Raw genomic sequence first — 23,455 nt, 5'->3', positions numbered from 1 at the left:
ACTCCTGGATTGGGATATTCCAATGGGAGAGACCCCTGGACTGGGATATTCCCATGGGAGAGACTCCTGGATTGGGATATTCCAATGGGAGACACCCCTGGACTGGGATATTCCAATGGGAGAGACTCCTGGATTGGGATATTCCAATGGGAGACACCCCTGGACTGGGATATTCCAATGGGAGAGTGACCTGGACTGGGATATTCCCAATGGGAGAGACCCCTGGAGTGGGATATTCCCATGGGAGAGACCCCTGGACTGGGATATTCCAATGGGAGACACTCCTGGAGTGGGATATTCCCATGGGAGAGACTCCTGGATTGGGATATTCCAATGGGAGAGACCCCTGGAGTGGGATATTCCAATGGGAGAGACTCCTGGATTGGGATATTCCAATGGGAGAGACCCCTGGACTGGGATATACCAATGGGAGACACTCCTGGAGTGGGATATTCCCATGGGAGACACCCCTGGACTGGGATATTCCAATGGGAGAGTGACCTGGGCTGGGATATTCCAATGGGAGACACCCCTGGACTGGGATATTCCCATGGAGAGAAGACCCCTGGACAGGGATATTCCCATGGGAGACACCCCTATCCCAGGATATCCCCCCGGGAGACACCCCTGGGCTGGGATATTCCCATGGGAGACACCCCTGGACTGGGATATTCCCATGGAGAGACCCCTGGGCTGGGATATTCCCAATGGGAGACACCCCTGGACCAGGATCTCCTCAGGGGTCTCTCCCATGGAATACTCGCATGGAACACCCCTATCCCAGGATATTCCCACGGGAGACACCCCTGGACTGGGATATTCCCATGGGACGGACCCCAGGACTGGGATTCTCCTCCCTAGACTGGGATCTCCTCAGGGGACTCTCCCACGGGAACACCCCTATCCCGGGATACCCCCACGGGAGACACCCCTATCCCAGGATATTCCCACAGGAGACACCCCTATCCCAGGATATCCCTATGGGAGACACTCGTATCCCGGGATACTCCAATGGGAGACACCCCTGGACTGGGATATTCCCATGGGAGACACCCGTATCCCGGGATATCCCCACGGGAGACACCCCTATCCCAGGATATCCCCACGAGAGACACCCGTATCCCAGGATATCCCCCTGGGAGACACCCCTATCCCAGGATATTCCCACAGGAGACACCCCTATCCCGGGATATCCCCACGGGAGACACCCCTATCCCGGGACATTCCCACAGAAGACACCCCTATCCCAGGATATTCCCACAGAAGACACCCCTATCCCAGGACATCCCCCTGGGAAACACCCCTAGCCTGGGATATTCCCATGGGAGACACCCCTGGGCTGGGATATCCACCCTGGACCAGGATCTCCTCAGGGGTCTCTCCCAGGGGGATATCCCCATGGGAACACCTTTATCCCGGGATACCCCCACAGGAGACACCCCTATCCCAGGATATTCCCACAGGAGACACCCCTATCCCAGGATATCCCTATGGGAGACACCCGTATCCCGGGATACTCCAATGGGAGACACCCCTGGACTGGGATATTACAACGGGAGACACCCCTATCCCAGGATATCCCCACGGGAGACACCCCTATCCCAGGATATCCCCCTGGGAGACACTCCTATCCCAGAATATTCCCACAGGAGACACCCCTATCCTGGGATATCCCCACGGGAGACACCCCTATCCCAGGATATCCCCACGGGAGACACCCCTATCCCAGGATATCCCCCTGGGAGACACCCCTATCCCGGGATATTCCCACAGGAGACACCCCTATCCTGGGATATCCCATGGGAGACATCCCTGGGCTGGGATATCCCCACAGGAGACAACCCTGGGCTGGGATATTCCCATGGGAGAGACCCCTGGACTGAGCTATTCCCACTGGAGACACCCCTGGACTGGGATATTCCCATGGGACAGACCCCAGGACTGAGATCTCCTCCCTAGACCAGGATTTCCTCAGGGGTCTCTCCCATGGGATATTCTCATAGGAACACCTCTATCCCGGGATATCCTCATGGGAGACACCCCTGGACTGGGATATTCCCATGGAAGACACCCCAGGACCAGGATCTCCTCCCTAGACTGGGATCTCCTCAGGGGTGTCTCCCATGGGATATTCCCATGGGAGAGACCCCTGGACTGGGATATGTCCATGGGAGACACCCCTGGACAGGGATATTCCCATGGGAGACACCCCTAGACCAGGATATCCCCCTGGGAGACACCCCTAGCCTGGGATATTCCCATGGAGAGACCCCTGGGCTGGGATATTCCAATGGGAGACACCCCTGGACCAGGATCTCCTCAGGGGTCTCTCCCATGGGATATTCCCATGGGAGACACCCCTGGGCTGGGATATTCCCACGGGAGACACCCCTATCCCAGGATATCCCCATGGGAGACACCCCAGGACTGGGATATTCCCATGGGAGACACCCCTGGGCTGGGATATTCCCACGGGAGACACCCCTATCCCAGGATATTCCCATGGGAGACACCCCAGGACTGGGATATTCCCATGGGAGACACCCCTGGACTGGGATATTCCCATGGGAGAGACTCCTGGGCTGGGATATTCCCATGGAGAGACCCCTATCCTGGGATATCCCCATGGGAGAAACCCGTATCCCGGGATACTCCAATGAGAGACACCCCTGGGCTGGGATATTCCCATGGGAGACACCCCTATCCCGGGATACTCCAATGGGAGACACCCCTGGGCTGGGATATTCCCATGGGAGACACCCCTGGACTGGGATTCTCCTCCCTAGACCGGGATCTCCTCAGGGGTGTCTCCCATGGGATATTCCCATGGGAGACACCCCTGGACTGGGATATTCCCATGGGAGAGACCCCTGGAGTGGGATATTCCCATGGGAGACACCCCAGGGCTGGGATATTCCCATGGGACTGACCCCAGGACTGGGATTCTCCTCCCTAGACTGGGATCTCCTCAGGGGTCTCTCCCATGGGATATTCCCGTGGGAGACACCCGTACCCCGGGATACTGCAGTGGGAGACACCCCTGGACCCTTAATTGGGAATATCCTCAATCGGGAATATCCTCAGTCGGGAATATCCTCGTGGATGCGCACCCGGAGCGGGCAGATCCGCAGCGCCTCCGCCTGGGAATCCCCCCGGGACCCTCCGTCCCCGCCCACGTAGAAATAGGGGAACACGGCGCCTCCGAACTTCTCGTGGAAGGTGTAGATGTGGCGCCGCGGGTCGGCGCCGTAGAAGGACAACTCGCCCTCGTCGCAGTCCAGCTCCACCCGCAGCCTCCGGACGGCCGTTCCCGGCGCTCCCGCTTCCGAGCGGGCGGCGTTGGAGGCGCGGCACTCGTCCTTCCCGGGAAGCCGGTACAGGAACCAGAAGCCGGAGCGGGAATCGTGGTGGAAGCTCCAGCGGGTCCCTTCCCGGGGCCGGGCCACTCCGACCCTCCAGTTGTCGAGGCCTCCCAGATCCACCTCCCAGGCGTGGAAGCCGCTGGAGAAGCCGCGGGATCCCAGGATGCAGGGGGCGGAGGTGAAGCGCTCCGGGTTTTCCACGGAGAGCTGGAAGCCGCGGTTGGAGACGCTGGAGAGGTCGTCGGAGACGCTGAGCCAGCCGGCGGCGGAGCCGGGGTCGAAGGAGAACGGGACTGGGATGGGGGGGGAGAGAGAAAACCGGGAATGAGGGTGGGATGGGGACGGGGGGGAGCAGAGGGAAATAGTTGGGATGGGGGAGAGGAGAGGGAATAGTTGGGATGAGGGAGAGGAGGGGGAATAAGTTGGGATGGGGGAGAGGAGAGGGAATAGTTGGGATGGGGGAGAGGAGAGGGAATAAGTTGGGATGGGGGAGAGGAGAGGGAATAGTTGGGATGGGGGAGAGGAGAGGGAATAGTTGGGATGGGGGAGAGGAGAGGGAATAGTTGGGATGGGGGAGAGGAGGAGGAATAGTTGGGATGGGGGAGAGGAGAGGGAATAAGTTGGGATGGGGGAGAGGAGAGGGAATAGTTGGGATGGGGGAGAGGAGAGGGAATAAGTTGGGATGGGGGAGAGGAGAGGGAATAGTTGGGATGGGGGAGAGGAGAGGGAATAAGTTGGGATGGGGGAGAGGAGAGGGAATAGTTGGGATGGGGGAGAGGAGAGGGAATAGTTGGGATGGGGGAGAGGAGAGGGAATAAGTTGGGATGGGGGAGAGGAGAGGGAATAGTTGGGATGGGGGAGAGGAGAGGGAATAGTTGGGATGGGGGAGAGGAGAGGGAATAGTTGGGATGGGGGAGAGGAGAGGGAATAAGTTGGGATGGGGGAGAGAAGGGGGAATAGTTGGGATGGGGGAGAGGAGAGGGAATAGTTGGGATGGGGGAGAGGAGAGGGAATAGTTGGGATGGGGGAGAGGAGAGGGAATAAGTTGGGATGGGGGAGAGAAGGGGGAATAGTTGGGATGGGGGAGAGGAGAGGGAATAAGTTGGGATGGGGGAGAGAAGGGGGAATAGTTGGGATGGGGGGAGAGGAGAGGGAATAGTTGGGATGAGGGAGAGGAGGGGGAATAGTTGGGATGTGGGAGAGGAGAGGGAATAGTTGGGATGGGGGAGAGGAGAGGGAATAAGTTGGGATGGGGGAGAGGAGGGGGAATAGTTGGGATGGGGGAGAGGAGAGGGAATAGTTGGGATGGGGGTTGGGAAGGGGAATAGTTGGGATGGGGGAGAGAAGGGGGAATAGTTGGGATGGGGGAGAGGAGAGGGAATAGTTGGGATGGGGGAGAGGAGAGGGAATAGTTGGGATGGGGGAGAGGAGGGGGAATAGTTGGGATGGGGGAGAGGAGAGGGAATAGTTGGGATGTGGGTTGGGAAGGGGAATAGTTGGGATGGGGGAGAGAAGGGGGAATAGTTGGGATGTGGGATAGGAGAGGGAATAGTTGGGATGGGGGAGAGGAGAGGGAATAGTTGGGATGGGGGAGAGGAGAGGGAATAAGTTGGGATGGGGGAGAGGAGAGGGAATAGTTGGGATGGGGGAGAGGAGAGGGAATAGTTGGGATGGGGGTTGGGAAGGGGAATAGTTGGGATGGGGGAGAGGAGAGGGAATAGTTGGGATGGGGGAGAGGAGAGGGAATAGTTGGGATGGGGGAGAGAAGGGGGAATAGTTGGGATGGGGGAGAGGAGAGGGAATAGTTGGGATGAGGGAGAGGAGGGGGAATAGTTGGGATGTGGGAGAGGAGAGGGAATAGTTGGGATGGGGGAGAGGAGAGGGAATAAGTTGGGATGGGGGAGAGGAGGGGGAATAGTTGGGATGTGGCAGAAGAGGGGGAATAGTTGGGATGTGGGATGGGAAGGGGAATAGCTGGGATGTGGGATAGGAGAGGGAATAGTTGGGATGTGGGATGGGAGGAGGAATAGTTGGGATGTGGGTTGGGAAGAGGAGTAAGCTGGGACATGGGATAGGAAGGGGAATAGTTGGGATGGGGGAGAGAAGAGGGGATAGTTGGGATGTGGGATGGGAAGGGGAATAGTCAGGATGTGGGTTGGGAAGGGGAATAGTTGGGATGTGGGATAGGAGGAGGAAGAGTTGGGATGTGGGATAGGAGAGGGAATAGTTGGGATGTGGGTTGGGAAGAGGAATAAATTGGGACACGGGACAGGAGGGGGAAAAGTTGGGATGTGGGATGGGAAGGGGAATAATTGGGATGTGGGATAGGAGGAGGAATAGTTGGGATGTGGGAGAGGAGGGGGAATAGTTGGGATGTGGGTTGGGAAGGGGAATAGTTGGGATGTGGGAGAGGAGGAGGAATAGTTGGGATGTGGGTTGGGAAGGAGAATAAGTTGGGATGTGGGCTGGGAGAGGGAATAACTGGGATGTGGGATGGGAAGGGGAATAATTAGGATGGGAGGGGAAATAGTTGGGATGTGGGATAGGAGGAGGAATAAGTTGGGATGTGGGTTGGGAAGAGGAATAGTTGGGATGTGGGATAGGAGGAGGAATAAGTTGGGATGTGGGTTGGGAAGAGGAATAAGTTTGGACACGGGATAGGAGGGGAAATAACTGGGACATGGGTTGGGAAGGGGAATAGTTGGCATGTGGTAGAGGAGAGGGAATAGTTGGGATGTGGGAGAGAAGGGGGGATAGTTGGGATGTGGGTTGGGAGAGGGAATAGTTGGGATGTGGGATAGAAGGAGGGGGAATAGTGGGGATGTGGCAGAGGAGAGGGAATAATTGGGATGTGGGATAGGAGGGGGAATAGTTGGGATGTGGGATAGGAGGGGGAATAGTTGGGATGTGGGATGGGAAGGGGAATAATTGGGATGTGGGATGGGAGAGGGAATAGTTGGGATGTGGGATGGGAAGGGGGAATAGTTGGGATGTGGGACAGGAGGAGGAATAGTTGGGATGTGGGAGAGCAGAGGGAATAGTTGGGATGTGGGATAGGAGGAGGAATAATTGGGATGTGGGATAGAAGGAGGGATAGTTGGGATGTGGGATAAGAGGGGGAATAGTTGGGATGTGGGATGGGAAGGGGAATATTGGGATGTGGGAGAGGAGGAGGAATAGTTTGAACATGGGTTAGGATGGGAAATAAGTTGGGATGGGGGAGAGTAGAGGGAATAGTTGGGATGTGGGAGAGGAGGGGGAATAACTGGGATGTGGGTTGGGAAGGGGGAATAGTTGGGATGTGGGATGGGAAGGGGAAATAACTGGGATGTGGGATGGGAAGGGGAATAACTGGGATGGGAAGAATAGTTGGGATGTGGGAGAGGAGGAGGAATATTTTGGAATGTGGGCTTGGAGAGGGAATAAGTTGGGATGTGGGAGAAGAGGTGGAATAGTTGGGATGTGGGAGAAGAGGTGGAATAGTTGGGATGTGGGAGAAGAGGTGGAATAGTTGGGATGTGGGTTGGGAAGGAGAATAAGTTGGGATGTGGGCTGGGAGAGGGAATAACTGGGATGTGGGATGGGAAGGGGAATAATTAGGATGGGAGGGGAAATAGTTGGGATGTGGGATGGGAGGAGGAATAAGCTGGGATGTGGGTTGGGAAGAGGAATAAGTTTGGACACGGGATAGGAGGGGAAATAACTGGGACATGGGTTGGGAAGGGGAATAGTTGGGATGTGGGATAGGAGAGGGAATAGTTGGGATGTGGGATGGGAAGGGGAATAACTGGAATCTGGGAAAGGAGGGGGAATAGTTGGGATGTGGGATAGGAGAGGGAATAGTTGGGATGTGGGATGGGAAGGGGAATAGTTGGGATGTGGGTTCTGAAGGGGAATAATTGGGATGTGGGCTGGGAGGAGGAATAGTTGGGATGGGGGAGAGCAGAGGGAATAGTTGGGATGTGGGATACAAGGAAGAATAGTCAGGACATGGGTTAGGATGGGGAATAAGTTGGGAAGTGGGATAGGAGGAGGAATAATTGGGATGTGGGATAGAAGGAGGGATAGTTGGGATGTGGGATGGGAAGGGGAATAGTTGGGATGTGGGAGAGGAGGGGAATAGTTGGGATGTGGGAGAGAAGGGGGAGTCGTTGGGATGGGGGGGAGGCTTGGGAAGAGCTGGGATCTGGGATAGCCTTGGGAAGAGCCTTGGGAAGAGCTGGGATCTGGGACAGCCTTGGGAAGAGTCGGGATGTGGGAGAGCTTTGGGAAGAGCCTTGGGAAGAGCTGAGATGTGGGATATCCTCGGGAAGAGCCTTGGGAAGAGCCGGGATGTGGGAGAGGCTTGGGAAGAGCCTTGGGAAGAGCTGGGATGTGGGAGAGCCTTGGGAAGTCTTGGGAAGAGCTGGGATGCAGGAGAGGCTTGGGAAGTCTTGGGAAGAGTTGGGATGTAGGAAAGCCTTGGGAAGAGCCTTGGGAAGAGCTGGGATGTGGGAGAGGCTCGGGAAGAGCCTTGGGAAGAGCTGGGATGCGGGATATCCTCGGGAAGAGCCCCGGGAAGCCCCGTGTCCCGTTCCCTCACCGGCGGTGACGCTTCCCAGCATCTTCTTCCAGACGTTGAACTGCAGCGACCCCAAATACTTGGGAACGTCCAGGAGCAATCCCGTGGGAATGGCCTCCGGCTCCTCCGCCGTCCACGCGATCCTGGGGGGGGAAACCTCGGCATGGAGCTCCCAGCATTCCCAAAAATCCCCAGGAGGGGACACAAGGGGGCTCAGCCATCCCAAAGACTCCTATGGAAGCTGAGCCATCCCAAAAAAACCCAGAGAAGGGACAAGAGAGCTCAGCCATCCCAAAAATCCCCAGGGATGGGACACAAGGGGGCTCAGCCATCCCAAAAATTCCCAGGAAGGGACACAAGGGGGGCTCAGTCATCCCAAAAATCCCCCATGGATGCTCAGCCATCTCAAAAATCCCCAGGGAAAGGACACAAGGGCTCAGCCATCCCAAAAATCCCCAGGAAGGGACACAAGGGGGGCTCAGTCATCCCAAAAATCCCCCATGGATGCTCAGCCATCCCAAAAATCCCCCATGGATGCTCAGCCATCCCAAAAATCCCCAGGAAGGGACACAGGGGGGGCTCAGCCATCCCAAAAACACCCATGGATGCTCAGTCATCCCAAAAACACCCATGGATGCTCAGCCATCCCAAAAATCCCCAGGGATGGGACAAGGGGGGCTCAACTATCCCAAAAAACCCCATGGATGTTCAGCCATCCCAAAAATCCCCATGGGAGCTCAGTCGTCCCAAAAATCCCCAGGAAGAGACAAGAGGGGGTTCAGCCATCCCAAAAATCCCCATGGGAGCTCAGCCATCCCAAAAATCCCCCATGGATGCTCAGCCACACCAAAAATCCCCATGGGAGCTCAGCCATCCCAAAAATCCCCAGGGAAGGGACAAGGAGGAGCGCAGTCATCCCAAAAAATCCCAGGGAAAGGACACAGCGGCTTAGGAATCCCAAAAATCCTCAGGAAGGGACACAAGGAGACTCAACCATCCCAAAAATCCCCCCCAGGAGAGGCTCCACCCCCAGAATTCCCAGCGGGATCGGGCCCTACCTGCGCTTCCGGTTCTTGTGGCTCTGGAAGAGAAAAGGGGAAATGCCGGGAATCAGATCCCGCTTTTCCTGGGAATCGGATCCCGCCTCTCCCGGGAATCAGATCCCACTTTTTCTGGGAATCACATCCCGCCTCTCCCGGGAATCAGATCCTGCCTTTCCTAGGAATCAGATCCCGCCTCTCCTGGGAATCAGATCCCGCCTTTCCCGGGAATCAGATCCCACTTTTCCTGGGAATCAGATCCCACCTCTCCCGGGAATCAGATCCCGCCTTTCCTGGGAATCAGATCCTGCCTTTCCCGGGAATCAGATTCCACTTTTCCTGGGAATCAGATCCTGCCTTTCCCAGGAATCAGATCCCACTTTTCCTGGGAATCAGATCCCGCCTCTCCCGGGAATCAGATCCCGCCTTTCCTGGGAATCAGATCCTGCCTTTCCCGGGAATCAGATCCCACTTTTCCTGGGAATCAGATCCCGCCTCTCCTGGGAAGCAGATCCCGCCTTTCCCGGGGTTTCCATGTCCGGGACGGGCAGGATGGGATTCCCGGGATTCCCGGGAATTCCGTCCCAATTACCATGAGGAACGTGTGGTCGTCCTGCTTGAGATCCGCCTGGAGCTGCCGCGCCTCCCCCAGCAGGGCCTGGTTCTCCCGCTCCAGCTGCTCCACCTGCACGGAATTCCGGGATTCCCGGGTTGGAAACGGGCTCCGGGAACACGGATCCGAGCCCGGATCCGACCCCAGCCCGTGGCACTGATGCCACATCCAACCTCATCCTAAAAAACCTCCAGGGAAGTGACTCCACCCCCTCCCTGGGCAGCCCATGCCAAGGGCTGATCCCAATCCATGGGAAGAATAAATTGGGAGGCAGGAAAGGAGGGGGAATAAGTTGGGATGTGGGTTGGGAAGGGGAATAAACTGGGATGTGGGAGAGGAGGGGGAAAAATGGGGATGTGGGTTGGGAAGGGGAATAATTTGGGATGTGGGACAGAAGGAGGAATAGTTGGGATGTGGGTTAGGAGAGGGAAAAATTGGGATGTGAGTTGGGAAGAGGAATAAACTGGGATGTGGGAGAGGATTGGGAATAGTTTGGATGTTGGAAAGGAGGGGGAATAGTTGGGATGTGGGTTGGGAAGAGGAATAATTGGGATGTGGGAGAGGAGGGGGAATAATTGGGATGTGGGAGAGGAGGGGGAATAATTGGGATGTGGGAGAGGAGGGGGAAGAGTTTGGATGTGGGATAGGAGAGGGAATAATTGGGATGTGGGAGAGGAGGAGGAATAGCTGGGATGTGGGCTGGGAAGGGGAATAAACTGGGATGTGGGATAGAAGGAGGAATAGTTGGGTTAGGAGAGGGAAAAATTGGGATGTGAGTTGGGAAGAGGAATAAACTGGGATGTGGGAGAGGATTGGGAATAGTTTGGATGTTGGAAAGGAGGAGGAATAGTTGGGATGTGGGCTGGGAAGAGGAATAATTGGGATGTGGGAGAGGAGGGGGAAGAGTTGGGATGTGGGAGAGGAGAGGGAATAATTGGGATGTGGGAGAGGAGGGGGAATAATTTGGGATGTGGGTTGGAAGGGGAATAAATTGGGAGGTGGGTTGTGAAGAGGAATAAATTGGGATGTGGGATGGGAAGGGGGAATAGTTGGGATGTGGGAGAGGAGGGGAATAACTGGGATGTGAGTTGGGAAGAGGAATAAATTGGGATGTGGGAGAGGAGGGGAAACAGTTGGGATGTAGGAGAGGAGGAGGAAGAGCTGGGAGGTGGATTGGAAGGGGGGATAAATTGGGATGTGAGTTAGGAGGGGAATAACTGGGATGTGCAATGGGAGAGGGAATAGTTGGGATGTGGGAGAGGAGGGGGAATAGCTGGAATGTGGGCTGGGAAGGGGAATAAACTGGGATGTGGGATAGAAGGAAGAACAGTTGGGATGTGGATTGGAAAGGGGAACAATTAGGATGTGGGTTAGGAGGGGAATAAATTGGGCTGTGGGTTGGGAAGAGGAATAAATTGGGATGTGGGATAGGAAGGGGAATAGTTGGGATGTGGGATAGGAGGGGGAATTCCCATCCTTCCCAATATCCCACCTGAGCCTCCCCTGGCCCAGCTGGAGGCCGTTCCCTCTCCTCCTGTCCCTCGTTCCCTGGGAATTGGGGACCCCTCCCGGCTCCCCCCTCCTGCCAGGGAGTTGTGGGGCGGGAAAAGCTCCCTCCTGATCCCTCTTTTCTCCGGGATGAGCCCCTTCCCAGCTCCCTCAGCCTCTCCTCACGGGAATTGTGCTCCGGTCCCTTCCCTGGCCCTGCTCCAGCCCCTCCATGTCCTTCCCGAATTCCAGAGCTGGTCCCACCTTTTCCTGGATCAGCTCCTGCTTCTGCTGGATCTCCTCCTGCAGCTGGGCCAGCAGAGCCTTCTCCTCATTCCACAGGAACTCGTGGAGCTTCCGGAATTCCCGCTTCACCTGCCGCTCCAGCCGCTCCGCTTCCGTCTGGGACAGGAGGGAATGGGCCAATGGCATCTCATCCTGGATCCATGTCCTTCCTTCCCATCCCATCCTGGATCCATGTCCTTCCTTCCCATCCCATCCCATCCCATCCTGGATCCATGTCCTTCCATCCCATCCCATCCTGGATCCATGTCCTTCCATCCCATCCCATCCTGGATCCATGTCCTTCCTCCCATCCCATCCTGGATCCATGTCCTTCCATCCCATCCCATCCTGGATCCATGTCCTTCCTCCCATCCCATCCTGGATCCATGTCCTTCCTTCCCATCCCATCCTGGATCCATGTCCTTCCTTCCCATCCCATCCTGGATCCATGTCCTTCCATCCCATCCCATCCTGGATCCATGTCCTTCCATCCCATCCCATCCTGGATCCATGTCCTTCCTTCCCATCCCATCCTGGATCCGTGTCCTTCCATCCCATCCCATCCTGGATCCATGTCCTTCCTTCCCATCCCATCCTGGATCCATGTCCTTCCTTCCCATCCCATCCTGGATCCATGTCCTTCCTCCCCATCCCATCCTGGATCCATGTCCTTCCATCCCATCCCATCCTGGATCCATGTCCTTCCATCCCATCCCATCCTGGATCCATGTCCTCCCATCCCATCCCATCCCGGATCCGTGTCCTTCCATCCCATCCCATCCTGGATCCGTGTCCTTCCTTCCCATCCCATCCCATCCTGGATCCATGTCCTCCCATCCCATCCCATCCCATCCTGGATCCATGTCCTTCCTTCCCATCCCATCCTGGATCCATGTCCTTCCTTCCCATCCCATCCTGGATCCATGTCCTTCCATCCCATCCCATCCTGGATCCATGTCCTTCCTTCCCATCCCATCCCGGATCCGTGTCCTCCCTCCCTCCCTCTGGAATCCCTTTCCCGGCTCCAGGATGGGATCAATGTCCCACCCAGGCCATTCCAGCCCCAGCTGTGTCGGGATCAATCCCACTTCCAGGCGGGAATTGCCCTCCTGGATCCATGTCCTTCCTCCCCCTGGCATCCCATCCCGGATCCGTGTCCTTCCTTCCCATCCCATCCCGGATCCGTGTCCTCCCTCCCTCCCCGCTTCCAGAATCCAGATCCTCCCTCCTTCCCGAATCCCTTTCCCGGCTCCAGGATGGGATCCATGCCCCACCCAGGCCATTCCAGCCCCAGCTGTGCCGGGATCCATCCCCATTCCCGGCGGGATCCCCCACCTTGTTGTGCTTGGAGATGGATTTGTAGGAGCGCCGCACGACCCCGAAATCCTTGGCTTTCTCCCGCAGGGACGATTCCATGTTCAGCAGCTTGGCCTGGGGGGGGGGGGAGGAGACACCCTCAGATTCCCGGGATTTCCAAAAGGTGGGAAAACACAGCCCAGAGCGGGAGGAGGAGGAGATTTGCTCCGTAGGGAATCCTCCTCCCTGTTTTTAGGGATGTCCCGCCAAATCCCAGCCCCATCCCGCTCCCGGGAAGCGCTGGCAGCCGGCCCAGCCCTGTGGTTCTCCCGGTTTTATCCCGGTTATCCCGCTGCTTTGGAATTCTGGCTCATCCCTGGGGGCTGAGTCAGGCAGCCAACGGCTCTTTTCCCGCCTGGAAAACGCTGGGAAAAGTGCAATTCCTGGTGGGATTCCCAGTCCGGCTCCTCCTCGTGGAGCTCATCCCGCCCCACATCCCTCCTCCCTCCTCCTCCAGGGAACTGGGCAATTCCCAAAATCCCAAACCCGGTCCCAGGAGAACCGGCGTGGCCGGATGGATCCACCTTGGGATCCAGGAGTGTGGAATTCCAAGGCTGGGACACTCCCTGGGATCCCATCCCGGAGCCGTGTCCTCCCTCCCTCCCTCTGGAATCCCTTTCCCGGCTCCAGGATGGGATCAATGCCCCACCCAGGACATTCCTGCCCCAGATGGGTCGGGATCAATCCCACTTCCAGGCGGGAATTGCCCTCCTGGATCCGTGTCCTTCCCTTCCCTGCCATCCCATCCCGGATCCCTGTCCTTCCTTTCCCTGACATCCCATCCCAGATCCATGTCCTTCCTTTCCCTGGCATCCCACCCCGGATCCCTGTCCTTCCTCCCTGCTCTGGGAGCACCCCCTTTCCCACAGGAATCCTGGGAATGGGATGGCACCGGGAATTTAAAGGCCGGGAGAGCCTCAGCGGGGACATTCCCGCCGGGAATCCACCCTCTGCTCCATCCCAAACCCACAAATCCAGGGCAGGACCCGGACAAGCCACACCCTTCCAAACATCGGGATGTGTCTCCACACCATCCACCCTTTTCCCTCTGGAATTCTGGCTCATCCCTGGGGGCTGAGTCAGGCAGCCAACGGCTCTTTTCCCGCCTGGAAAACGCGTGTCCTGGCGCAATTCCCAGTCTGGCTCCTCCTCCCCACATCCCTCCTCCCTCCTCCGGGCCAATTGGGCAATCCCCAAAATCCCAAACCCCCAAATCTCGGGAGCCGCCGGGAAAACCGGCGCGGAACCGGATCCCAACCATCGGGACACCGGATCCCAACCATCGGGAAGCCGGATCCCAAAAATCGGTCCGCCCCATCTCCCGCTTTTCCCGGCGCTCTCCTCGCCCCGAAATCCGGCTCCTCCTCCCCACGGAGCTCGTCCCGCCCCACATCCCACATCCCTCCTCCTCCGGGCCAATTGGGCAATCCCCAAAATCCCAAATCCCGCCCCCCATCCCACATCCCTCCTCCCTCCTCCTCCGGGCCAATTGGGCAATCCCCAAAATCCCAAATCCCGCCCCACATCCCACATCCCTCCTCCCTCCTCCTCCGGGCCAATTGGGCAATCCCCAAAATCCCAAATCCCGCCCCACATCCCACATCCCTCCTCCCTCCTCCTCCGGCCAATTGGGCAATCCCCAAAATCCCAAATCCCGCCCCCCATCCCACATCCCTCCTCCCTCCTCCTCCGGGCCAATTGGGCAATCCCCAAAATCCCAAATCCCGCCCCCCATCCCACATCCCTCCTCCCTCCTCCTCCGGGCCAATTGGGCAATCCCCAAAATCCCAAATCCCGCCCCACATCCCACATCCCTCCTCCCTCCTCCTCCGGGCCAATTGGGCAATCCCCAAAATCCCAAATCCCGCCCCACATCCCACATCCCTCCTCCCTCCTCCTCCGGGCCAATTGGGCAATCCCCAAAATCCCAAATCCCGCCCCACATCCCACATCCCTCCTCCCTCCTCCTCCGGCCAATTGGGCAATCCCCAAAATCCCAAATCCCGCCCCCCATCCCACATCCCTCCTCCCTCCTCCTCCGGGCCAATTGGGCAATCCCCAAAATCCCGCCCCACATCCCACATCCCTCCTCCCTCCTCCTCCGGGCCAATTGGGCAATCCCCAAAATCCCAAATCCCGCCCCACATCCCACATCCCTCCTCCCTCCTCCTCCGGCCAATTGGGCAATCCCCAAAATCCCAAATCCCGCCCCCCATCCCACATCCCTCCTCCCTCCTCCTCCGGGCCAATTGGGCAATCCCCAAAATCCCAAATCCCGCCCCCCATCCCACATCCCTCCTCCCTCCTCCTCCGGGCCAATTGGGCAATCCCCAAAATCCCAAATCCCGCCCCACATCCCACATCCCTCCTCCCTCCTCCTCCGGGCCAATTGGGCAATCCCCAAAATCCCAAATCCCGCCCCACATCCCACATCCCTCCTCCCTCCTCCTCCGGCCAATTGGGCAATCCCCAAAATCCCAAATCCCGCCCCCCATCCCACATCCCTTCTCCCTCCTCCTCCGGGCCAATTGGGCAATCCCCAAAATCCCAAACCCCCAAATCTCGGGCGCCGCCGGGAAAACCGGCGCGGAACCGGATCCCAACCATCGGGGCCGCCGGATCCCAACCATCCGGGCCGCCGGATCCCAAAAATCGGGACACCGGATCCCAACCATTGGGGTCGCCGGATCCCAACCATCGGGAGAACCGGATCCCAACCATCCGGGCCGCCGGATCCCAACCATCGGGGCCGCCGGATCCCAAAAATCGGGGCACCGGATCCCAACCATCGGGATGCCGGCTCCCAACCACCCGGCCCGCCCCGTCTCCCGCTTTTCCCGGCGCTCTCCTCACCCTGAAATCCCGCTCCTCCTCCCCACGGAGCTCGTCCCGCCCCGCATCCCACATCCCACATCCCTTCTCCCTCCTCCTCCAGGCCAATTGGGCAATCCCCAAAATCCCAAACCCCCCAAATCTCGGGGCGCCGCCGGCTCCCAACCACCCGGCCCGCCCCGTCTCCCGCTTATTCCCCGGCGCTCTCCTCACCCTGAAATCGGCCGCCGCCTCCCGCACGGGCCGCACCTTGTGGCCCTCGTGGCCCGCGGAGCTGCGGCAGGAGCCGCACGCCAGCTCCTTGTCCTCCAGGCAGAAGAACTTCGCCTCCTCGCCGTGCAGCGGGCACAGCGCTGCCCTCCTCCCTTTCCTCCCCTTCCTCCCGCCCTCCTCCTCCTCCTCCTCTTCCTCCTCCTCCTCCTCCTTGAGGATCATCTCCACCAGGTTGTTGAGGGTGTGGTTGACGCGCAGCTCGTCGCGGGCCGAGGTTTCCTTGCAGACGGGGCAGGAGCGGAGCCGCTGCTCCCACGAGCGCCGGACGCAGCCCCGGCAGAAGTTGTGGCCGCAGCCGAGGGTCACGGCCTCGCGGAAGGGCTCGTAGCAGATGGGGCACAGCAGCTCCTCCTTCAGCGTGCCCACCGCGGCCGAGGAAACCCCCGAGGGGCCGCGGGAGGGGCGGGGGTCGCCCCGCGTTTCCTCCATGGAGCTGCGAGGGGGGAGAGAAGGGAAGGAGGGAGGGAGGGATGAGCTGGCGGGGTGGGGTTGGGTTTGCGGGACCAGCAGCTTCTCTCTCTCGGGTGCCGGTCCGGGTTTTTCTGATGCAAGCGGAGCTGCTTCGCTGCCCGCTGACTCAGCCCCGAGGTCCCGCCCGCCGCGGGGGCACCGCCCCGGTAACGCCAGCCCGGGGGGGGGTCGGGATCCGGGAGGGGAAGGCGGAAAAGCCAACGGGAACATCCTCCCCCCGGCCTCGACCCCTAAAGTCGGGTATCGGACCTGGACGCTCACCCCGAGTGTCCGGACCCTCCTGGGTACCCCCGGTGCTCGGTCCCGGACCCCCAATGCCGGGGGCTGGACTGGACACTCACCCCGAGTGTCCAGATCCCCCTGGACAGCCCCGGTGGTCGGTTCCGGACCCCCAAAGTCGGGCACCGGACCTGGACACTCACCGTGCGTGTCCGGACCGTCCTGGGTACCCCCGGTGGTCGGTCCCGGACCCCCAAAGCCGGGGGCCGGACCTGGACACTCACCCCGCGTGTCCGGACCGTCCTGGGTACCCCCGGTGGTCGGTCCCGGACCCCCAAAGCCGGGGGCCGGACATGGACACTCACCCCGCGTGTCTGGACACCCCCGGGCAGCCCCAGTGCCTGGTCCCGGACCCCTTGTCCGAGCATCTCCCCCGGTGGTCGGTCCCGGACCCCCAAACCCGGGGGCTGGACTGGACACTCACTCCCCATGTCCGGACACCCCCTGGACCCCCAAACCCGGGCACCGGACCTGGACACTCACCCCGAGTGTCCGGACCCTCCTGGGTACCCCCGGTGGTCGGTCCCGGACCCCCAAAGCCGGGCGCTGGACTGGACACTCACCCCGTGTGTCCGGACCCCCCCAGGAAGCCCCAGTGCCTGGTCCCGGACCCCCTGTCCGGGGATCTGACCCACTGACCAGTCCCGGACCCCCAAACCCGGGTCCCAGACCTCCCCCGGGCACCCCCGATGCCCAGTCCCGGACCCCCCTGTCCCGGGATCTCTCCCACTGACCGGTCCCGGACCCCAAAACCCGGGTCCCAGACCCCCCCGGGCACCCCCTGTGCCCGGTCCCAGCCCCCTCCTCCCGGGGCAGCCGCTGTCCCCCCACCCCCGGGGCCGCTCCGGTTCCTGCTCCCCCATTCCCAGTCCCCTCCACTCCCGGTGCCCGCTCTCCCCATCCCGGTGTCCGCTCCCCCATTCCCAGTTCCCCCCACTCCGGGTGCCCACTCCCCTATCCCGTTCCCCTCCATTCCCACTTCCCGCTCCCCATTCCCGCTGCCCCCCATTCCCGGTTCCCCCCCACTCCCGGTGCCCGCTCCCCATTCCCGCTGCCCCCCATTCCCGGTTCCCCCCCACTCCCAGTTCCCTCTCCCCTATCCCGCTCCCCCCCACTCCCGGTTCCCGCTCCCCCATTCCCCCTCCCCGTTCCTTCATTCCCGGTGCCCACTCTCCTATCCCGCTGCCCCCCATTCCCGCTCCCCCCCATTCCCGGTGCCCGCTCTCCATTCCCAGTTCCCGCTCCCCCATTCCCGGTGCCCGTTCCCCCATTCCCGGCGCCCCCCATTCCCAGTTCCCGCTCCCCATTCCCGCTCCCCTCCATTCCCAGTTCCCGCTCCCCATTCCCGCTCCCCCCCATTCCCAGTTCCCGCTCCCCCCCATTCCCAGTTCCCGCTCCCCCCCATTCCCAGTTCCCGCTCCCCATTCCCGCTCCCCCCCCCATTCCCGGTGCTCGTTCCCCCACTCCCGGTGCTCCCCATTCCCGCTCCCCCCCCATTCCCAGTGCCCGCTCCCCATTCCCGCTCTCCCATTCCCAGTCCCCCCCACTACCAGTTCCCGCTCCCCCCCATTCCCGGTGCCCGCTCCCCATTCCCGCTCCCCCATTCCCGGTGCTCCCCATTCCCAGTCCCCCCCATTCCCAGCTCCCACTCGGCTCCCACGTGGCAGCCGCCCTTCCCGTTCCCATTCCCGTCTCTTCCCGTTCCCATTCCCGCTCCGGGCCGCGCTCTCGGATCCCGGGGGAGGGGGATCGGGAATGGGGGTCTCACCTGGTGGGGGGGGGGTCGGGAATGGGGGTCTCACCTGGTGGTGGGGGGGGGGTCGGGAATGGGGGTCTCACCTGGTGGGGGAGTTCAGGGGTCTCACCTGATGGGGAGGGGTCGGGAATGGGGGTCTCACCTGGTGGGGGGGGTCAGACAGGGGGGTCTCACCTGGTGGGGGGGGTCAGACAGGGGGGTCTCACCTGGTGGGGGGGGTCAGACAGGGGGGTCTCACCTGGTGGGGGGGCTCAGACAGGGGGGTCTCACCTGGTGGGGGGGTTCGGGGGTCTCACCTGGTGGGGGGGGTCAGACAGGGGGGTCTCACCTGGTGGGGGGGGTCAGACAGGGGGGTCTCACCTGGTGGGGGGGGTCAGACAGGGGGGTCTCACCTGGTGGGAGGGGTTGGGAATGGGGGTCTCACCTGGTGGGAGGGGTCGGGAATGGGGGTCTCACCTGTTGGGGGGGGTCAGACAGGGGGGTCTCACCTGGTGGGGGGGGTTGGGAATGGGGGTCTCACCTGGTGGGGGAGTTCAGGGGTCTCACCTGATGGGGAGGGGTCGGGAATGGGGGTCTCACCTGTTGGGGGGGGTCAGACAGGGGGGTCTCACCTGGTGGGGGGGGTCAGACAGGGGGGTCTCACCTGGTGGGGGGGGTTGGGAATGGGGGTCTCACCTGGTGGGGGGGGTCAGACAGGGGGGTCTCACCTGGTGAGGGGGCTCAGACAGGGGGGTCTCACCTGGTGGGAGGGGTTGGGAATTGGGGTCTCACCTGGTGGGAGGGGTCGGGAATGGGGGTCTCACCTGGTGGGGGGGGTCAGACAGGGGGGTCTCACCTGGTGAGGGGGGTCAGACAGGGGGGTCTCACCTGGTGGGGGGGTCTCGGCAGCTCCTGCAGCAGCAGCGGCGCCTCAGGGGGCAGTGGGGGGGGCTGCGCTCGGGCTCCTGCCACATTCCAGCCTCTCCCGCAATATTCCAACCTCTCCCGCCGCTCCCTCAGAATTCCAGCCTTTCCCGCCGCTCCCTCAGAATTCCAGCCTTTCCCGCCGCTCCCTCAGAATTCCAGCCTTTCCCGCCGCTCCCGGCGCGGGCGGGGCCGGGATGAGACGGACGGGGCGGGTCCTGCCCCGGGCACGGCCCCTCCCGGGGCGGGATTTCGGGCTCTCCTGACCCCCCCTCCCTCCTCCCGCTGCTCCCATCCCTCTGGAAGCGGCTCGGTCCCTTCCTTGGGAATGCGGTTCCCAATAATCTTCAGGACTGGGAGTCTCGGTGGTCCCGAGCTGTGCTCCCTCCTGCCATCCTGCCCATCCCTGCTTTTCCTGCCCATCCCTGCTTTTCCTGCCCATCCCTGCTTTTCCTGCCCATTCCTGCTTTTCCTGCCATCGTGCCCATCCCTGCTTTTCCTTCCCATTCCTGCTTTTCCCTGCCGTCATTCCCATCCCTGCTTCTCCTGGCATTGTATCCATTCCTTCTTCTCCTGCCATCGTGCCCATCCCTGCTTTTCCTTCCCATCCCTGCTTTTCCTGCCCATTCCTGCTTTTCCTGCCATCCTGCCCATTCCTGCTTTTCCTGCCCATTGTAGCCATCCCTGCTTTTCCTGCCCATTCCTGCTTTTCCTGCCCATCCCTGCTTTTCCTGGCATTGTGCCCATCCCTCCTCCTGGTATCCTGCCCATTCCTGCTTTTCCTGCCATCGTGCCCATTCCTACTTTTCCTGACACTGTGTCCATTCCTGCTTTCCCTGCCATCATGCCCATCCCTGCTTTTCCTGGCATTGTATCCATTCCTTCTTCTCCTGCCATCATGCCCATTCCTGCTTTTCCTGCCATCCTGCTCATCCCTGCTTTTCCTTCCCATCCCTGCTTTTCCTTCCCATCCCTGCTTTTCCTTCCCATCCCTGCTTTTCCTGCCCATTCCTGCTTTTCCTGGCATCCTGCCCATTCCTACTTTTCCTGGCATGGTGCCCATCCCTGCTTTTCCTGACCATCCCTGCTTTTCCTGGCATTGTATCCATTCCTTCTTCTCCTGGCCATTCCTGCTTTTCCTGCCCATCCCTGCTTTTCCTGGCATGGTGCCCATTCCTGCCTTTCCTGCCCATTCCTGCTTTTCCTGTCCATCCCTGCTTTTCCTGCAATCCCACCCATCCCTGCTTTTCCCACCCCCCCAGCCCCCTTCCCCTGCTTCCCACCCTCTCCATCCTTCCCATTTTATTCCCATGTTACTCCCATTTTATTCCCACTTTATTCCCATTTTATTCCCACTTTATTCCCATTTTATTCCCACTTTATTCCCATTCCAGCCCCGTGGATCCCACGGATCTCCAGGGGCGCAGCCAAAGCTGCTCCAATCCCTCCGTCCCTGGGAACCAGGAGAGATCCAAACGTTTTCCAAGGGAAAACAAGGGGTGTTTGTGTTCCCTGGGATGAGAAAAGGCCGGATCCGTGTTTTCCACAGGCCGGGAGTCTCCAAGGTTAAAGATAAAAGGGGCTGGGAAGGAGCTGAGGGAGGCAGGGATGGGATTCCAACCCTCCCTCCGGAGAGAATTCCACACCTGGAACTGCTCTGGGAAAGGTGGGATCGAGGGACAGAGCACGGCAGCACCAGGATCCGAGAGGGAAAGGGAATTTGGGGTGGGATTTGGGAAGAGGCGGAGGGAGGAAAGGGGTCGGGGAAGCGAAGGGAAAAGCGGGGAGTGAAATCATGGAATTACGGGGTTGGTTTAGGGCTTGGAAAATCCCTCTGGGATCGCGGAGTCCAAACATTCCCAGCACTTCCAAGGCCAGCACGGATCCGTGTCCCCAAGTGTGACATCCACAGGGATCGGAAATCCCGCCGGGAATGGGGATTCCAGCACTTCCAGGGCCTGACAGCCCTTTCCATGCGGGAATTGTTCCCGATATCCCAGCTGAGCCTGGAGGAATATTGGAGGTTGTTCCCTCTCCTCCTCTCCATGGTTCCCTGGGAATTGGGGACCTCCTGGAACTTCCAGGGAATTGGGGGGAGCCGGGACACTCCCATAGGATGGCACAGAATCCTTAGGGATGGTTCAGGTTGGAAAATCCCTTGGAGATCACGGAATCCAACCATTCCCAGCACCTCCAAGGCCAGCATGGATCCGTGTCCCCAAGGGCCACATCCACAGGGATCGGAAATCCCTCCGGGAATGGCGACTCCAGCCCTGCCCTGGGAAGTTCATTCCAGGGCCTGACAGCCCTTTCCATGCGGGAATTGTTCCCAGTATCCCAGCTCCAGGCCTGGATCGCTCCAGGGGGTTGGGGGGACCCAGGGACAGGGGGTGACACTTGGTGCCCCTCAACCCACGGGGCTTGGCAGGGAGAGGTGGGATTATCGGGAAGGAATTCCCGGCTGGGAGGGTGGGGAGGGGCTGGGCTGGAATTCCCAGAGAAGCTGTGGCTGCCCCTGGATCCCTGGGAGTATCCAAGGAAAGGTTGGATTCCCTGGGATAGCGGGAGGTGTCCCTGAACATGGAATGGGATGAGCCTTAAAATCCCTTCCCACCCAAAGCAATCTGGGATTCTGGGATACAGGACACTCAGAGTCCATTCAGAGGGATTTTTCTGGAATGTGGGGCTGGAAAAGGCGGGAAAGGGGAAGGGAGACCCTGCCCTGAGCCCCGAGATTCCCAGGGAAGCCCCTTGTTCCCTGAACTCCTTCCCAGGGAGGAGTTGGGCTGGGGATGGATCCAATGGCAGCTCTGGCTCCAGGCTGGGAGAGCTGGGAATGGCCAGGCTGGAGAAGGGAAGGATCCTGGGAGAGCTTGGAGAACATTCCAGAGCCTGAAGGGGCTCCAGGAGAGCGGGAGAGGGATTTGGGATCAGGGCCTGGAATGCCAGGAGCCAGGGAATGGATCCCAGTGGGAAAGGGGAGATTTGGGGGGGAGAGATTGGGAAGGGATTCCTGGCTGGGAGGGTGGGGAGGGGCTGGGCTGGAATTCCCAGAGAAGCTGTGGCTGCCCCTGGATCCCTGGGAGTGTCCAAGGAAAAGCTGGAGCCACCTGGGATAGCGGGAGGTGTCCCTGGACATGGAATGGGATGGGATTTAAGGCCCCTTCCCACCCAAACCATTCCAGGATTCCCGGATAAAGGACACTCAGAATCCAGTCAGAGGGATTTTTATGGAATGTGGGGATATAAAAGGTGGGAATGGGGAAGGGTTTTATTGGGAAGGGTTTTACTGATCCCTGAGCTGGGAATCCCTGGCTCAGATCCAGATCCAGGTCCAGATCCAGGTCCATGTCCAGGTCTAGATCCAGATCCAGACCCAGGTCCAGATCCAGATCAAAATCCAGGTCCAGACCCAGATTCAGGTCCAGATCCAGATCCCAATCCCGATCCAGGTCCAGATCCAGACCCAGACCCAGACCCAGACCCAGATTCAGATCCAAACCCAGATCCAGGTCCAGATCCAAATCCAAATCCAAACGCAGACCCAGATCCAGGTTTAGATCTAAATCCAAATCCAGGTCCAGGTCCAGATCCAGATCCAAGTCCAAGTCCAGATCCAGATCCAAATACAAATCCAGATCCAGGTCCAGATCCAGATCCAGGTCCAGGTCCAGATTCAGATCCAAACCCAGATCCAAGTCCAGATCCAGATCTGGGTCCAAATCCACATCCAGATCCAGGTTTAGATCCAGATCTAGATCCAGGTCCAGATCCAAATCCAGGTCCAGATCCAAGTCCAGATCCAGATCCAAATCCAAATCCAGATTCAGATCCAAACCCAGATGCAGATGCAGATCCAAATCCACATCCAGATTCAAATCCAAATCCACATCCAGATTCAAATCCAGATCCAGATCCAGTTTGAAATCCAGATCTGGGTCCAAATCCAAATCCAGGTCCAGGTTTAGATCCAGATCCAGATCTAGATCCGGGTCCAGATCCAAATCCAGATCCAAGTCCAAGTCCAGATCCAGATCCAAATACAAATCCAGGTCCAGGTTTAGATCCAGATCCAGACGTAGATCCAAGCCCAGATCCAGATCCAAATAATCCACATCCAGATTCAAATCCACATCCAGATCCAGTTTGAAATCCAGATCCAGATCCAGGTCCCAATCCAGATCCAGGTCCAGATCCCAATTCAGATCCAGATCTGGGTCCAAATCCACATCCAGA

At 59.5% G+C, this 23,455-nt stretch overlaps 1 protein-coding gene across 2 annotated transcripts; it reads right to left on the bottom strand.

Moving 5' to 3' along the window:
• Nucleotides 1-680: 680 nt before the first annotated feature.
• TRIM35 (tripartite motif containing 35) lies at nt 681-19,281 on the bottom strand. 2 transcript variants are annotated; one of them, XR_004356183.1, is made up of 10 exons: nt 19,184-19,281; nt 15,751-16,243; nt 12,685-12,780; nt 11,329-11,466; nt 9,556-9,648; nt 8,982-9,004; nt 7,945-8,066; nt 3,046-3,655; nt 2,300-2,415; nt 681-735 (listed from the first exon to the last, which is right to left on the bottom strand). XR_004356183.1 is itself a non-coding variant. In XM_032683433.1 (10 exons), coding segments are annotated over exons 1-9 (1,626 nt in total). In that variant the 5' UTR covers nt 19,270-19,281; the 3' UTR covers nt 1,397-1,408; nt 1,688-1,721. The 2 variants fall into 2 exon arrangements, 1 of the variants encoding a protein (XP_032539324.1); XM_032683433.1 differs by lacking the exons at nt 681-735; nt 2,300-2,415 and adding exons at nt 1,397-1,408; nt 1,688-1,722 and having other exon boundaries at nt 3,082-3,655.
• Between the last annotated feature and the right edge of the window lie 4,174 nt (nt 19,282-23,455).

Source organism: Chiroxiphia lanceolata, chromosome 3, assembly GCF_009829145.1.
Source record: "Chiroxiphia lanceolata isolate bChiLan1 chromosome 3, bChiLan1.pri, whole genome shotgun sequence".
Taxonomy (NCBI): domain Eukaryota; kingdom Metazoa; phylum Chordata; class Aves; order Passeriformes; family Pipridae; genus Chiroxiphia; species Chiroxiphia lanceolata.
This window is presented reverse-complemented; position numbering and strand designations above follow the sequence as displayed.

What these genes read in the sequence shown, in the direction of transcription:
- TRIM35 (XM_032683433.1), bottom strand. Translation starts at nt 19,269, where the DNA reads ATGTGGCAGGAGCCCGAGCGCAGCCCCCCCCACTGCCCCCTGAGGCGC. An exon ending in AGGCGGCGGCCGATTTCAGG is followed by an intron (nt 12,781 to 15,750) that starts GTGAGGAGAGCG and finishes CCCCCCCCCCAG; the next exon opens with GCCAAGCTGCTGAACATGGA. An exon ending in AGGAGCTGATCCAGGAAAAG is followed by an intron (nt 9,649 to 11,328) that starts GTGGGACCAGCT and finishes AATTCCGTGCAG; the next exon opens with GTGGAGCAGCTGGAGCGGGA.